We start from the raw sequence: 17,133 nt of genomic DNA on the forward strand, positions 1-17,133 counted from the left end.
GTCTGGATGTCACAACATTTCTTAAAACTCAACCTTTCAAAAACTGAGCTCATGATATTTCCTCCTGCCCGTGCACCTTCCCCCAACATTTCAGTTGATAATTAATAACACAACTATCCAAACCTCCCCTCTTGCCAAGGTCCTAGGTGTCATCCTTGACTCGGACCTTACCTTTCTTCCCCACATCCAATCCCTATCCAAATCCTGCCGCCTTCACCTTCGTAACATCTCAAAAATACGCCCCTTCCTCACCAAAGAAACCGCAAAACTACTCATCCACTCCCTTGTTATCTCTCGTCTTGACTATTGTAACTCACTCCCTCCTCATTGGCCTTCCACTACACAGGCTATCCCCCCTTCAGTCTATCATGAATGCAACTGCCAGACTCATTCGCCTTACCAACCGCTCAGTGTCTGCATCCCCCCTCTGCCAATCCCTCCACCGGCTTCCACTCGCCCAGAGGATAAAATTCAAAATATTAACAGTCATGTATAAAGCCATCCACAACTCCGCCTCCGGATATATGTCAGATCTTGTCTCAAAGTATTACCCTAACCGTCCCCTCCGCTCATCCATTGACCTCCTGCTTTCCAGCTCCCTTGTCAACTCCTCCCATACTCGCCTCCAGGACTTCTCTAGAGTCTCTCCCATCCTCTGGAACTCTTTACCCCAACCTGTCCGTCTATCTCCGACCTTGACTGCCTTTAGGCGTTCCCTAAAGACTCATCTCTTCAGGGAAGCCTATCCCACCTCGACTTAACCACTGAACCTTCACATTCTCAAATAATTCATCCCCACACAGCTACCTCCTCATGTATAATTTCCCCCTCCTCTTTCAGATTGTAAGCCCTCAGGGGCAGGGCCCTCCTTACCATCTTGTATTGTAACTGTAATGTCTTCCTTATATTGTAAAGCGCTGCGCAAACTTTTAGCGCTATATAAATCCTGTATAATAATACGTAGGCGGAAGCTCTGTTTCTGCTGCTGTTAGTCAGCATGTCGCAGTGGAGGGGCTGGCACCGCACACAATTCTGCAGAGTATGTGACGTTGGAAGTCCTCTGTTTATTGCAAGGAATTGAGCTTAATGTGTCAATTGGCTACATTATTTCCAAATCATTATTGTAGAACAATATCCTGCTTTTCTAGTTGACTTCAATTAAAATTAAATTCTGCTGTTTCTCATTTTTATTAACTCTGTCTCTCTTTGTATTGTGATTTTGTTAGGCAAAGCTATTCCCACATTAAAAGCCATTAGATGCTCTTCCAACCAAAAGTCTCAGGAGTAAGTATTGTTGCATTTTTATCTCTTGCTATTTTCATTATGACTTATTCTCATTCTTATAGTTTATATTAGGAGTAGGAAAACTATGACCCTCCAGCTGTGGTGAAACTACAAATCCTGTAATGCATCTGACTCTGGGAGTCATGGCTATGGCTATCAGTCTTGCAATGCCTCAAGGGATTTGTAGTTGCACCACAGCTGGAGGGCCGGAGTTTGCCTACCCCTGGTTTTTATAGTCCTCTAGTAGGTTAAATTGATTACCCATTCATGCCAGTTTTGAAGAGTTTGGTGCTCTGACGTGCTGATCTATATTGCCTTTCTGTCAAGTGGCTTAAACTGGAAACACAGCCAAAAGTGTTTTTCCTGGTTTTGGACAGGGCGGGGAACAGTTAGAACCCCTGCCAGGTTAATATCACTTCCACTTTTTCTGTCCTGGTGACTGTTTTTGATGAGACAGAAATGGAGGGGAATCTAAAATGTTTAATTGGCCACCAGGAAAGAATAGAAAGAAAATATTCCTATGGAAAACCCTGTTACAGTTTCTGTTTCCCATGTGTCTGTAGGACAGGAAGCTAGGGCAAGCCTTTGCAAGAGAAAACTGTTTGCAAGTAGGATCTTAAATCTGTGCACTGGATAGCTGGCGACCGCCATAAGTGCGGCTCGCCAATAGGAATGAATGGGACCGTGGCACGCAGTAAGAACAGGACCTGGTGGGGAAATATTTGCTTTAAAGGCTGTGCGGTGAGGAAAGCTGGAATGGAGAAAAGAGCAGGCTACACACGGGGTGGGCTATTATTTAACCCCTTCATGACTGAGGCCCTTTTTTCCATTTTTGCACCCAGTTGTCAGTCACGAAGGGGTTAAAGGACGTTATACTAAAGTTACAGTTGTCCTTTTACCTATGTGCTTCCAACATACCCTAAGTATTTAAAAGTGGGGGCACCAAGTATGAGGTTTGTTTTCCTACCCCCTCTTACATGGCATTTTCCTTACTACTATGTCACTAGGCTCGCTTTAAGGGCTTATTCACGCGGCCATGCACATTTGCACAGCATGTGCACCTGTGCAGAGACCTGCTCCCGGTGCTTCTTGTAATTGCCTGCAGCTACTTGTACCTTCCTATGGGTGGAGGCGGCTACACAGCGACCTGAACCTGCACATATGTGCAGATCCAAGTATGCGTCCAAGTGCTGGCACCTGGACCTGTCAAATCACCATGTAGCTGCATGCTGCCATGTCCTCCCATAGGGAGGTACAGCCAGCTGCACGCAATCACATGCAGCTCCTGTCCCTCCCAGTATTCGCAGGCTATACGTATGCTGTATGGATGCCTAAGAACGCATACAGCAGCACAATATAAACTAAATGTAAACGCATATATTAACATTGCAGTGATTTTTGATCGGTGGTATTATACATGATGAAGGTATGTGGTAGAGCCTATCTCCTTGTGTAGATGTTTTATCATATTTTCCTGTTGAAATTATTCTTTTTTTTCTTTCTGCAGACACTTTAAGGATATCCAACGCACAGAGAGCAGTGGGGGCTCCATTGTGTTTGCTGACTCTGGAGAGGGGAATCCTCCAGCCGACTCTGCCTCACAGAGTGTTAACATGATGTCTGTAAATAGGAAGAAGTATTCTCTTGATCGCAAGATGCAAAACTTTACTGTGTCTGATATTTACTACCATGGGAACAAAGACTCTAATGCCAATATCCACCCCATGTCCAGTGTCTGTAAAAAGCTTGACACAGCTCAGGAATTGTGCCGGAGAGACCAGTGTCCATATAGCTCTGAAGATGACGATAGAAGTGACTCATCTTGTGATGAAGAAGATTGTCCTCAGAAGGAAATCTGTTTGCACCGATACTTTGAAGTATGTAGACACTTCTTTCGTATTTGTGTATGTTGTTAATCTACCTACCATAGATTTATGATATGAATATTGATAGGTGAGAATCTCTGTCACTGAGACTGGAAGTATTGTGTCCAGACAGTAATAAGCTGAAAGTTCTGCCCCTTTAAACGTTTAGAAAAAGAAGTTGTGGGTGTCTTTTGAGCTTTTGAAATGGAGCTTCAGATAATCAGCTTGGTAAAATAATATATTTTAAATAAATTAGAACAATGTGAAATATTAGAACTGCAGCTCACGGTATATTGAGACACCGCAGCTGAAGCGGATCCCGACAATTGTGCCGGGATCCGCCCAGCTGCGTGACTGACAGCTGGCTCTGCCTATCTAGAGGCAGAGCCAGCTGTACCCGCCCCCTCCCCCGTCCGTTCCCCCAGTCAGCGCTGGCGGATCGGAGCGGGGAGGGGGGAATCCAGCCCCTCCCCTGTCACGGCACAGAGCAGTGACAGGATCGAGAGGTGAGCGAACGTCTGTATATGTTCGCTCACCTCCCGATCTACTGAGCCGACCTGTGACAGTCTCATTGTCACAGGTCGGCAAGAACTATGAGGTGAGTGAAAAGTTTTCCTTTAACAAAAATATATATACACAATACAGTATATTGCAGCTTGCCAGTGCTTGGGTGTACCGACTGCATTCATTTTAGTTCCCTTTATTTTCACCTTGTAATCCTCCAAATCACACACTTCTGTCCCTTAGTTTTTTCCACTTTATTTATAGAAGGAGCCATGATTGTCACGTTGGCTGGACTTCAAACATGTCTGCCTTTTTCATCTTTGTTATATTGTAGATTGGTGGGGCTAGTAGTTTACACAAAAATTATAAGGATTTTTGTGCTTTCTTTTAAGCTCACTTGAAGTGATAAGGACATTGCATTTCTAGCAAGATCAACAGGTATTTTTTGTACTTGCTGAGAATGTTCTGAGCCTTAAAAAAAGAAAACTAATACAGCCACCACATCTAAGGACTGGTAAGCGGCAATATGTTACATTTTTGGTTTTGGGTTTATGTATGCATTCACTTTATTGAGCACGCTATAGGGACATGTAAAGAAGATAAGTGCTAAAAATTGCATGTTTTTTTCAAAGTGGTTGGTGCAATTGGGAGGCAATGACAATCAGTTTCTACCCTGGGGGGTGGAGGGTTGTATATCCTAGGTCTGCTCGGATTGTGGGTATGGTGGGTAAAATGTGGAAATAGGATGTATGCAGCGTAGATAATATAATGCAGGAGTTGAATATGTGGTACTTTCACTTGGCACAACCTGAAGGTTTTTGTCTTATGTTCCAGTAGGGAGGCAGTAAATTCTGTTTAGTGACTTATTATGGGAGTAAGCAATTTTACTTTTAATATGTGTTATATGGGATGCAGTTTGTGCTCATAAGAGCTATATACAAACAAGAACCTTGCCATATGTTTCTTCCAGATTCAGTATCACTTGATGTTGCATATACAGATGAAACTATGTGAAAAGTCTTTGTGGGACTGGATTGAAGAAAGGAATGAGCGTTACAGGAAAGGAAGAGATTCTTCAAGTAAGTCAGAATAATATTGAAATGATCTGTTTGATTTTATATAGATTGATTTCAATGGGCCAGGTGTCCGAGCGGGCAGAGCCTCTAGCCATCCAGTCGGAGCTAGAGAACTGTTGTTTTCCCTTCATCCCAGCGTTGATTGAGAAATCTCCAGCTGTTTCCTTTGTATTCTCTCAGCGGCTGCTGTCGGAATACCCAGACAAAGCTGGCAGCTCATAAGCTGCTTGCTCTGCTCGCTGACAAATTTCCGACATGCTTTTTCAATCAACTGATGACACACATTGAATTTTCGCCCAGTTCATCAAGAACTGGACGGAATTCGAAGCGTGTATGCCTGGCCTAACTTTTAAATCTACAAACCTGTTTTTTTATTTATTCTCTTTAGTACATAGGTTATATGACATGAGCCCAGCAAATTCATAGGCACATCTAGCTATATCGCTATCTGCTGTTGGTAGTCAGTCTTTTGGTGTAAATCTAACACTGCAAAGACTTTGTAAAGGTGCTCTTTCTTACAAGTCAGCAAGGCTTTCTGATCCCCTTTTTTTGCAGAGTTTGGTATAGAAGAACTTCAGTATACATAATACCATAAGGCTCATTTAGATGGGCATGGTGTGCGTGTGATTGCGTGCGACCGCATCCTCCCATAGGAAAGAACAGGCTGCTGTGTGCAAATACATGCAGATCCTGTCCCTTCCAGTATCAGGTCTTTTTACGGGCATGCACACCCATCTGAATGAGCTCTTAAAGTAACCAGCGGTTCTGTGCAGGGGTAGAGTATGGTCATGTATCTCATAAGTTATTAATAAGGGACATTTGAGTCAACCTACTAGTTTCCATTGTAGTTTTTGTAACATTGAGAACTCTTATACATAGCACAAATATGACTATCACCTAGTACATTATATACAAGTTTTGTAGTTCACAGGTAGTCAGAGAATTTATGCAGACTATTTAAAAAAAAAAATATGCTAGGACATCCTCTTGCTTCATATATTAACCTATAGATGTATAACACCTTATTTTATTAATCTCTTCTACACTGTGGTATTTAAAACACTAGTACATGTCCAATTCAGTCCTATGATTTTTTAGCATTTAAAAGGAACAGCTGTAGAAATGTTTTTTTCCTCGTATCTACTTCTATATCTCCTAATATTCCTAGAATATACATTGCAGGATTGCTTTATGAGAGTTGTTAATGATATTTGTCTTTTGTATGCTTTCATTAACTTTTCCACAGGATGCTTTGGGATTGTGGATGTACCTAGCACACTCCGGATATTCTACCAGTTACTTCAAGGAGTGCAATATATCCATTCCATGGGAGTCCTTCATAGAGATCTAAAGGTATGATGTTTAATGAATGTCAAAAGTGTGATCATGCCATAAGAAAAACATTTTATTTAACACACAATATAAACATAATTGCAGCCTTACATAGTCTTATACAGGTTCTTACTATGCTTTGTTTGGTACATGTTGTGTGGTTATTCCCTTTGTTATGAATCCCTATAGTACTTATTTGATACAAATTCTGTACATCATTAGAACTAAATATAAAGTGAGGATTGCACGCACATTGTTTATCATTTGATTCATTCTGTGCCTGAACAAAGTTTCAGCAGTTTTTTGAAAACCTTGAAATAGGTATCCATACCAGTTATCCTGTGTTCTCTGGGATTTTGAAGCCTTTAATTGGCATAGGGATCTGGAATTGACACTATACTGTGTAACTCGTATTTTCTCCAGCAGTTCCTACTAGTTTCATTATTTTATTTTAATATTTTATATGAAAAAATTCAGAAATAGGCATACAGTCAAGAAGAAACAAATTTGAAAATGGCAAATTGCATCTAAAAGTGGGATTCATACGGGTTTTCAGTGCTAAATGTAGTTTTGATTTTTTTAAAGATACTATATGTAGAAATGCTGTATATACAGTATAATATGTGCTGCTGTTTGAAGTAATGGCAAACAATAAAAAGATAAAGAATGTATCACAATAAAAGTTGTTAGGGTCTTTGACATTAATAGCTATAAATTAACTAACATATTGGCATGGATACAGGCCATAATTAAAATGTATGTGTGTGTTTAAATGAAGTCCAAAAATGCAGTTCTATAGCATGTAGACAGTAAACAGAAGAGCTCTATGTCCTGGTGCAATAAGGCACACCTCTGCAGATCTGATAGATGGACAGATATATACAGTGCATTTGATCATTAGCACCACTTCCTTTTAAAATAAAGCTTGGCCCTACTTGTATAGAGCTAATGCAGATTAAACTCTGCATCATTTATGTCCAGGAATCTGTATTGCAATGGCCCCTATGTGCTATGAACCAATCTATGGCCCTCTGTAGGGGCTGCCCTGCCCTAAAGTAACACTAAACTCAGGACTTTGAATGCATTCTCAAAATTTAACTTCTGAATTTAGTGTCAAATCATCTCTGAATTGGTGCTGACACTGTCCTTCCTTCTGGAAAGTGGCTACTTTTGTTCCCCATGGTCCCGGTGTGTGTTGTAAAGTAAGCCACCGCTCCATGCTCGCTCTTGTGATGGACTATAAACATATGTTTAGTTTTCTGATTTGTACTGAGATTATAGTCCATCACAGGAGTGAGTGTTAAGTGGTGGCTACTTTACAACACACACAGGGACCATAGGGAACAAAAGAAGTCACCCTCCAGAAGGAAGGACAGTGTCGGCACCAATTCAGAAATGATTTGAGAATCTGCAGCCGAGGGATACACGAATAGGATACATTTGTGTTAATAGGTACTTGACTGCTGCACTGGTCCTTTTACAAGCTGAGCAGTAGAACCTCTGCTTAGTGGAGGTTAGGGGGATACACTGAGGTATTTGTAGGATGCACTGGGTATGATTTATTTATTTATTTTGTCTTTCTTTAGCAAGCAGTAGATATGTGCCCCATGATAAAATAAAAATGTATAATAATAAAAGGTTTGGCAAATACCTAATTACTTACCTGTGTCAGCACCACTCCCTCCAGGCTGAAACGCTCCCGATCGGCTGTGAAAGAGGAAGTGTGTTGGCGCATGCGCAGTAGCGGGGAGAGGGAGAAAACACACTGAAGCTCAATGGACGCAGCCGGGAACGCACACATTGGAGAGACACTGTGGGACACGAGGAGTCTGCGATGGATCAGAGACCGGCATCAGCGCTGGAGGGACTGTCAGAAACAAGTGGAGTGAAGAAGATGATAGGTAAAGATAAAGGTGAATGCTTACAGCAGTAATGAGGGGGATTTGAATTTAATTATAAATTTACTTAAGCGTGAACTACCAATTACAGATACCACAGGGACCATTGTGGTACATTTTGTATGGGTTTGTATTGTGTAGTGCACATTTGGAGATGACTAGATCCTAACTGGATACTGGCAGTATTGTCGGATGGCAGCAATGGGATGTGTACTCATTGCTGGCACTCTAACAATGCAATGTTAGTGAAGGTGGTACATGTGTGGCAAAGTTTAGGAAAAGCTGGAAAAGAGGATAAGAAAAAGAGAAGAGATGTGAGAGAATAGGTGGTTAAAGAGAGAAAGAAAGCTTGTTACAGAATATAGAAGAAATAGCAAGGAATGCTGTTTAAGTGGAATGAAAATTTTTATTAAAGTAGTAGTTGTTAGTTGCCTGGCTGTTATGCTGACTCTTCAATACTTTCTAAACCTTTTGACCTGGAACAAGAATGCAGATGAGGAAATTCAGAATAAAATCAAAGTTCCTATCAGCGAACTTGTTCTGGGTAATGATTCCAGGTTTTGAAGCCAGAAGCGTCAAAGCATAATTAGCAATTGTAGAATGAGACCTCCACATTGGCAGCTGTCATCTTCTCTGAGGAAAGGCTAAATATATTAAAGCTGCACTAGGTCATCTTTTTGAGTTATCTGTAGCTAGCTATTACAATGAGCCCACATCTATTCTGTTGCACTAAGAATGTTATGTCTTTTTCGAGCAGCCAAGAAATATTTTCTTGCAAGGACCAGACCTGCATGTACGCATTGGGGATTTTGGACTTGCTTGCAGAGATATTTTAAAACATTCAGACCACTGGTTAAAGAAGGATGGGACCAATGGTGAGTGTGTTGTGTAAATGTTAATAGGAAAATGAATTAAATAGCCTGTGGGTATGTCTGTCAGGGTGGAAATATTATACGCAGCCCTACCAACCTAGTTTGAGCCAATGAGTGCAGACAGGTTAATAAAAGTTGCGTTCTGATTGGTTGCCATGGGACACGTTAATATTAGATTACTGTTCTGTGTGCAGTACTTGGCGGCTGGTGAAGCCATCTGCAGACACAGGGAGAGGAATTTATCAATACCTGGAGCAGACAAAATCTGGAGCAGTTGCCCATGGCAACCAATCCGCTTCTCCCATTTTCAAATCATAACTGAACAAACTACTGCAACTGCTCCAGGTTTTGTCTGCTCCAGTTTTGATAAATTTCCTTCATGGTCTTTCCCCTCCTCTTTAATTCCCTTCTGCTTGGCACTCTAAAGAATCTGAAACTTTCAAATGCACCTTTATCAATTACCAGGAATTTTGCCAAGGCTGAAGCGGTAAACAAGAGTGAAAACAGCAGTCGGGAAAGTAAGTAAAGGCAGCACAGGTGCTTTCTAGATGGAAGGGGTATTTTTTTTTTTTTCAAATTTAGGTTTTCTTTAAATGCTCACCTATTCAGACAAAGCTGTAATTTGAGTTAAGCTATTCTATTGTATTCGGTTTCTGACCTAGCACTTGCCTTCTCTTCCACCATCTTATCTGGCGCTTACCTTTTCCCATTTCTTTTTCCCCCTCCAGCTCTTATGCTTCCAGATTGTTGGCTTAGTAGACCTCTCTATCTTCTACTGTTAATAACACTTAATTTTACAACTTACATCTGTGTGTATTTGTCTTTAGAACATTTGATGTAATTTATTACCTGTACTATCCCCCCCCCCCCCCTTTTTTATATACTGAATATATTGTACATTTCCACAGAAAATAATGGAGCTACCTAAATCAGATTTGTTCCTTTGTGTATGATGTTGTATTAGACAAAGCAGCATTTAAAAGTGCACCTCCCTTGCTTTTCAGTTGGTTCCTAAAATGATGCACTACATTACTGAGGATTTAAAAATACATAATCGGAGCATACCTAAAGTGAAAACCACTCATCAAAAGCATGGTTAGATTGAAAGTAGGCTGCTAGTTTATATGCAGATCTTTTTACCTGTAAATGTCAAACCTCCTGCCTTCAGAGCCTCCACATTGGTCCTTCAATGTGATTGATAGTCTCTGCAACCTACAGGAAGGCTCGGGAAGTTGAAGAAGTGTAGCCAAGCCTAACTTTCAAAGGAAACATATATTTACATCTTACTCCCAACAGTTTATACATCTGGATCTATAGTTTATTGCCCAACTCCAGGTATTTAAAAAAAAATTATAATTTAAAAAAATCTCACCCCCCATTTCCAACAATGAATGATTTAATTCTCGTTTTGCCTGGAGCATGCTCTAACACAGAGTAAAATTTACTTTTATCCATGTTTTACAGTCTTGTTACCTGCCGATTTATGGTTATGACCCGTGGCCACCACATTTTTTAATATTTATTTACTTCATATGATACATTTTGCATTATATACTGCATTTATAATGCCCAGGTTTGCATCGGGCTTAATTCTAATATTTCTCTTTGTAACTGTATTCCTTTTTATAAGGCATAGGTAACGAATACATACTCTAATTGTTGTAAAGCCATTTTTTTTATTATGACGTTCTCAAAAGGTTAAGCTCTAACAGAATACCATGTAACTTGTCCCACGCAGATTCAACGCATACATCAGGAGTTGGCACCTGCTTATATGCTGCTCAAGAACAGTTAAAAGGATCACAGTATGATTTTAAGGTACAGTATCACTTGTAAAGCTGCTCCAAACTAGCCCTTCTCAACTTTTACCCCAGAGGAAACCCTAAAATCATTTTCAGGTCTTGGTGAACCCTTACTAAATCCAATACATCATGTGTCAAGGCCAGAAATGACACACTGGTGATCAGTAAGAAGAATGCAACCATCACAGTGGTGGTTAGAATGTCTCCTTTACAGACAGCCAGAAAACGATAATTGTCATGCTGCTGGCTTTGCCAAGTGGTGTTGGTCCTGGAACTATGAAGGCACCATAACATGGGAGGTCAACCAGCCACAGCTCAAGGAACCCCTAGCAACCTCAGAATGAACCCTGTGGTTCCATGGAATCCTGGTTGAGAATGGCTTCTCTGCACCAAGATAAATGAATACATTGCTGTACTTGTATATTACTTCTGTCAGTATCAATATGCAACATGGAAAAAAATCAGCAGTTCTAACACTCAGTTGTATATAATTCCAGTTTATTGTGCTTAAAACCTGACATTATGTCTTGCAGTCTGATATGTACAGTGTGGGTGTTATACTACTGGAACTCTTCCACCCGTTCTGGACTGAGATGGAGAGAAATGATATTTTAACATCACTGAGCAAAGGCATTATTCCAGAATCCTTTGAAACTCACTGGCCAATGCAAACCAAATATGTTAAGCTACTGACCAGCGCAGACTGTACACTACGACCATCTGCAGATCAAATGCTGAAATGTGAACTCTTTAGTGAAAAGGAAAATGTAAGTATTAAGGATAATGTTTATTTAAAGGGCAGTTTCTCCCTTTTATTTTATAGTGGCCTCATGGATAGAAAAGCAAACCACTGTCCAGTGTTAGTTCAGTTAGGCAACCCAAGGGGAGGATTTGGTATCAAGAACATCAGGTACAGTGACATTGTGAGATCACAAAATTGCCCGTGGCATCTTTGTATTGATATGTAACATTTACAATTTTTTTGCACAGCTTAGACTTGGTCAGAGACATGTTTTAAAGGAGACATTTGGTGAGAAACTATGGAGGGCGAAGTTACTAACCTCTCCTGAAAATGCCAGTTGCCTGGGTTTTCCTGCTCCTCATTGTCCTCAGTTTGCAGACCTGGAAGATATAAGATGATCAGGAATTATTACACTATTTGCCATGTTCTTGCTTCTGGTCAGAGACTGGGTGTAGGGACCAGAGACAACTAGGAAATCAGTATTTTTTGAAGGGGGTAAACAATGGCAGCACCACCATATTTCTCATAGTACAAGTTTCCTTTTTAAAGCCTTTTAAAGCTATTTAAACAAATGTTTTCCTGTAGTTTTGGATGGAGTCGGGGTGTCTGCCAGGTTTGTATCTGTCTGGGCCACACCAGGACTCTGTCTGTATTCCGTTAGAGAGGTTTCCCATCATTTTCCTGTCCTGAATCGAAGTGAGGGAAAATCTTCCCAATAAGGATACACAGGGTTAACAAATTAACTTAAGGCCCCATTCACACTGAGCGATTTATCGAGCGATTTTTTGCAGCGAAAGCGCTCATATTTCCGCGCGATATCGCTCTATGTAGCTTCTCCAATCCATTTCAATGGAGGTGTTCACATCTCGTCGCTCAATATCGCTTGTAGCTCGTCGCTGGTAGCTTGTCGCTCCTACATGACCCTTTTTTCGAGCGATTTTGAGCGATATTGCTCCTGATTGCATACAGCCCAATAGGAAAAAGTCGCGCGATTTTCATGTCGCTCAGTGTGAATGGGGCCTTAGAGGTGCTAACCCTTTCCTGATCTCTCCCAAAAGGAAACTATAATAAGTTACGGTCAGTTTAATTTATGTATTCAATTTCAGTTTGTAAGTTTTTTTTTAATATTTTTTTTTTCCCATCTGATGACTCATTTGAGTTTTGTATGCAGGTTTCTTTTAGCACAACTGAAACGCGATCATGCTAATGATGTAAAAAGGAGACTGAAGCACCACCTGGTGGCTTGATAAAATACATTATTTTAATATGTAATCATTTTTACCTAACAGACCAGACAAGATTGTTTCAGGACCCAAAATGCCTCCCAATGTATCCCTATACTATTTCTGGCCTCTGTTCCCACCAGTACAGTCCGTTCCAGACCAGGCCAGAAAAATACTGCATTTCTCATTTTGTCTGGTCTGGAATGCACCTGTAAGACCATTTTAAGCTAAAAAAAAATATTTCCAATCGCGGCAAAAACGCACTGTACCGCGTTTCAGATCTGGTCCGGAAAATAGTGTGAACCCAGCCTTAAAGAAACTTTTGTTTGTTGTTTTTTTTTTTTTTTTTTAATCCTGACCATAATAAAAGAACAAAAAGTCACAAAGCTGCAATATATTGCCTTGAAATCACACTCCACACAGTCAGTAGCTGTATGCTTAAGAAATCTGCAGTGTGGTGGCCCAGCTATCACACCTCTGTGACAAATGTTATTACCTGGATCTACTGGCAAATCAATATTTATCATTTCATCACTATCCACAGTAGTCTCACTCTGAAGGATTCATTGCCATGGTTCAGGTGGCTGTTGTGGAATCACTTTTACTGGTTATTTGATTTCCACAATAGGCTTGTAATCATCATCATCATCAAACCAGTAAATATGTCATATATAAACACTAAGGCGAGGTTTTCACTCTTCCCCATGCACTTACTTTCCCAGTTAGGTAGGAGAAGCAGTTTCTTGATTGGCTGATGTAGAGTCGTGGAAATTGAATTACTAGTAAGAGTAATTCAGGACTTTTAGAAGGAGACCTAAGCAATGGCAGCCTCAGTGTTTCACTTTTGAAAGGTATAAGGGATAGCAGTACAGTTGATACACATTGTAATGTCGGTGTTGACAGACAAGACTTTCTTTTTCTGGCACTATACCCCTTTGGTTGTGGACCGCATAGCAGCTACTTGGGCTACAGCAGTAGCAATAGAATTTCAGAGGTGACCTTTCATGAGAGAAATATGAAAGCTGCCATTGCTAACTGCCTCATGCTAATCCTGTGGCTTCAGTACATACGTCGCTGCCCTTGTTGAAATCAGAGCTTCTGATCTTCATAGTTCTTACAGGTCAATGACTCAAATATTGAATTGCATCCAGGCAACTAGCATAATGTATATTTTGCTTTCTTTTTTTTTCCTCATGTGACTAGGTGATCCAAGATCTGCAGAAAAAAGTTCTCACTTTAGAGGAGGAAAACGAGAGACTGAAAAAGAGCTTAGAACTGCTACAGGAACAGATGGCAAGCAGAGTTGGAATAGAATCTCCAGTATAAATGGCTCTTCACCACATGCTAACTTGTCCCTTGCCTATAGTGCATTAACCTGCACATTGTAAAATAAAATAACGTTATTTGTATATATGTGTCTCCTTTTGTGGAGCTATACCTGTGAAATGATAAACTTGGAAAGCTGTATTAATGGTTTAGTTGATAGTATAAACATGTTTTTTTATAAAGTTACAAATTATGAAATATGAGTGTATTTGGGATCAGATTTATGACAATAATTTCTACAGTAGTGCACTTTGTGTGATGTCATTACACAAAGTAATGAGGACCCTACCATGAGGACCCATTAATTTTGTTTTATTATAGTGACACGTATTATCGCAACACGAAGAGCGTGGTGTATTGGGGTACTATTTATTGTGAATGGCACACACAAACACGTGTTAGAGCATCATAGAGCACATTAAGTGTGTTCTGGTCCAGTCCATCCCCCTCAACAAAAAGGGGTCATGTGCATTTTTTTGACCCATCACATTGACAACCTATTCTTAATGCAACACATGTTAACGCTGAACAATATGCAGTTGAGTCACCAAGTTCCCAAATGACTGCGCACGTACACTGTACATGCACAGCCATTTAGGGCTGTGGAATGCTGGTAACTGAATCGCTAACGAGGCATCCATTAATTTAAATGTTTTAAGCAGTTTCAGTGGTCGGGTGTGTGGCAGTGATAAGAGTGCGGTGTGAACCACACTTCCTATTACTGTAAGGCAGCCGTACACATTGGGATTAGCAATAAAAAGGCTGCCTGCTCCCGTTCCCCCTGTACTAACTGCAAACAAATAATTCCAAGAAAGAAAGATTATACTGTTTGAAAGATTTTTGGCCAGTTGCATTCTGGTTTTCTGTGTGCCTTGCAAGATCATGCTTTTTCAACCTGTTCTCGATTTTTCTTGGTTGCTCTACTGTACACCAGTAATTGCAAGAAAGAAATACCGGTTTAAAATGGAACTAAACCTACCTTGACTTCAGTGATGTGATAGCACCGAGTTCCCTCATCGGTATTTTCCCACTCTTCTTCGGGGTTCAGCATCTTTGACTGTCTTGATTGGCTGGCTCTGGATGACGAAACGACCACGCGTCGTCAATGTAGAAACTAAGCCAAAACTCTTTCGTTTTGGTAGGAGGGCTTATAACTCCTGTCAGCTTTTTGCCATCTATATCCCATAAGCAGAGATTTCCCTTTATCTTCTGTCTGATGGCCACAACAGGAATTGAGAGAATCCCTGGTGGTCAGTAGGGTCACTAGAACTAGTGTCCACACTGGAAGACTTCCCATCTATTCCTGTTCTGGTGACCACCCAAAATGTAGGATCTTCTTTCACTTTGTGTGTGTGTGTGTGTGTGTGTGTGTGTGTGTGTGTGTATATACATATACATATATATATATATCTTAGGGCTGGTAATGATTAAAATTTTCCTGTTCGATTAATCGAAATTTTTTTTAATCGATTTAATTTCGATTAATTATAACGCACATACAGATCCAACTACATTTGGCCTATACACATACAGCACAGCAATGAAGTAATAAAATGAACTAGGATCACACTAATCCAGCACGTTATTAATCTCACGTGCCCCACTCAATATGGCCGCCGCTTGAGTGGGGCAACTCAGAATAATAACGTGCTGGATTAGTGTGATCCTAGTTCATTTTATTACTTCATTGCTGTGCTGTATGTGTATAGGCCAATACACACACACACACATATCCCTTTATATTAAGTGAAAGAAACTCATCTAGAAGTTTCTTGAATGTATCTATGCTATCAGCAGATACCACTGCCTGTGGAAGGGAATTCCACAGTTTTACTACTTTCACAGTAAAAAAAACCTTTATGTACTCTAAGATTGAACCCCCTTCTTCTAACGTCTTGTTATGTTCTCGTGTTCTCAATACAGTTCTCGGTATGGTCCCCGTTGATGATTTTAAGACTGCAATAAGGTCCCCACATAATTGCCTCTTTTCTAAGGAGAATAAGTTTAATTTTTTAAGGCAATCTTCATAACTCAACTCCTAATGTACCTCTAATTATTTTGTAGTTCTTCTCTGGATTCTCTCTAGCTTGAGGACGTCTTTCCTGAGAGTTGGCGACCAAAACTGCAGCGCATACTCAAGATGAGGGCAAACCAGTGATTTATAAGTGGAAGTATTACTTTTATCCCTTGCTACAATCCCTCGGCATTGCTTACTATTGCGCAATCTGTGATCTATGAGCACACCCAGGTCTTTTTCCATGTTAGACTTCTCTATTGTAGCACCCCCCCAAGTTGTCGTTTGCACACCTGTTCTTTGGTCTAATGTGCATAACCTTAAATTTTTTTAATATTAAATTCCATTTGCCATGTTGTAGCCCAGGCCGCAATTTTATCAAGATCCTGTTGAAGTGCAAATATCTCCTGTTCAGAATGTACTGCCCTACACAGTTTTGTATCGTCCCCAAAAAAACAAAATCTAACTATTTATTCCACTCTATGTTGTTAATTGATCAGATAAACAGGATAGGTCCCAAGACCAAACCCTGGGGGCACCCCACTTTTTCCAAATTTTAGTGATAATGATCACCTGGACAAATGCAGAGGATGAATTTCCTCTCGGGGACAAAGACCACAATGATGGTCAGGTGGAAAAAGTGCAACAGATTCCTCCATCTATGCTAAACTGTAGATGGAGGATTCTCCCACTGGGCCAAGCTTCAGTATCTTGTTAGTCAGCCAAGCTGGCTCTCAAAACACCTGAACAATGCATGCATCCAATCAGATTGTTCAGGCATTTTAACAGCCAGAAAATCTGCTGATAATCTATAGGTGTATGGCCAGCTCAGGCCAATGCAGAGAATTTACACCGTAAAGAAGCTTGTGAACAGGAAGGTAAGAAGCATTTATTGCATTAAAGACATGTCTCTTCTGCAATAAAAAGCCTTCTTGCTTGCATTTTTTTGCTTTCATTTTAAACATTTTGGCAGTTGGAGTCCATTTTTTGAAGTAGTTAAGAAAGATGGGGCATTGTAAGTATTCTATGATGTGTTTATATCTTTTTTTTCTTCCTTTTTTTGTTGTTGTCAAGCTGTAGAATTGAGGTAAGATTACATGCTGCTGCTTGTATGATTTTTACGATATGAAACTATCTAATGAACTGAGACTCGAGAAGTAATTCCTGCTATTAGAATGGATTACTGCTAATGAGG

At 40.4% G+C, this 17,133-nt stretch overlaps 1 protein-coding gene across 1 annotated transcript in view; it reads left to right on the forward strand.

Moving 5' to 3' along the window:
* The window catches only part of EIF2AK1 (eukaryotic translation initiation factor 2 alpha kinase 1), a 37,237-nt gene extending 23,235 nt beyond the window's left edge, over positions 1-14,002 (forward strand). The window contains exons 8-15 of the mRNA XM_018567153.1: positions 1,227-1,284; positions 2,792-3,161; positions 4,624-4,732; positions 5,976-6,082; positions 8,717-8,834; positions 10,570-10,649; positions 11,167-11,400; positions 13,802-14,002. Coding sequence (XP_018422655.1) covers positions 1,227-1,284; positions 2,792-3,161; positions 4,624-4,732; positions 5,976-6,082; positions 8,717-8,834; positions 10,570-10,649; positions 11,167-11,400; positions 13,802-13,924 — 1,199 coding nt within the window. The 3' untranslated portion in view covers positions 13,925-14,002. The remainder of the gene's footprint in view (positions 1-1,226; positions 1,285-2,791; positions 3,162-4,623; positions 4,733-5,975; positions 6,083-8,716; positions 8,835-10,569; positions 10,650-11,166; positions 11,401-13,801) is intronic.
* The last annotated feature ends 3,131 nt before the right edge of the window (positions 14,003-17,133 follow it).

This window comes from Nanorana parkeri, unplaced genomic scaffold (assembly GCF_000935625.1).
Source record: "Nanorana parkeri isolate BGI_ZX_2015 unplaced genomic scaffold, ASM93562v1 scaffold3, whole genome shotgun sequence".
Lineage (NCBI taxonomy): Eukaryota > Metazoa > Chordata > Amphibia > Anura > Dicroglossidae > Nanorana > Nanorana parkeri.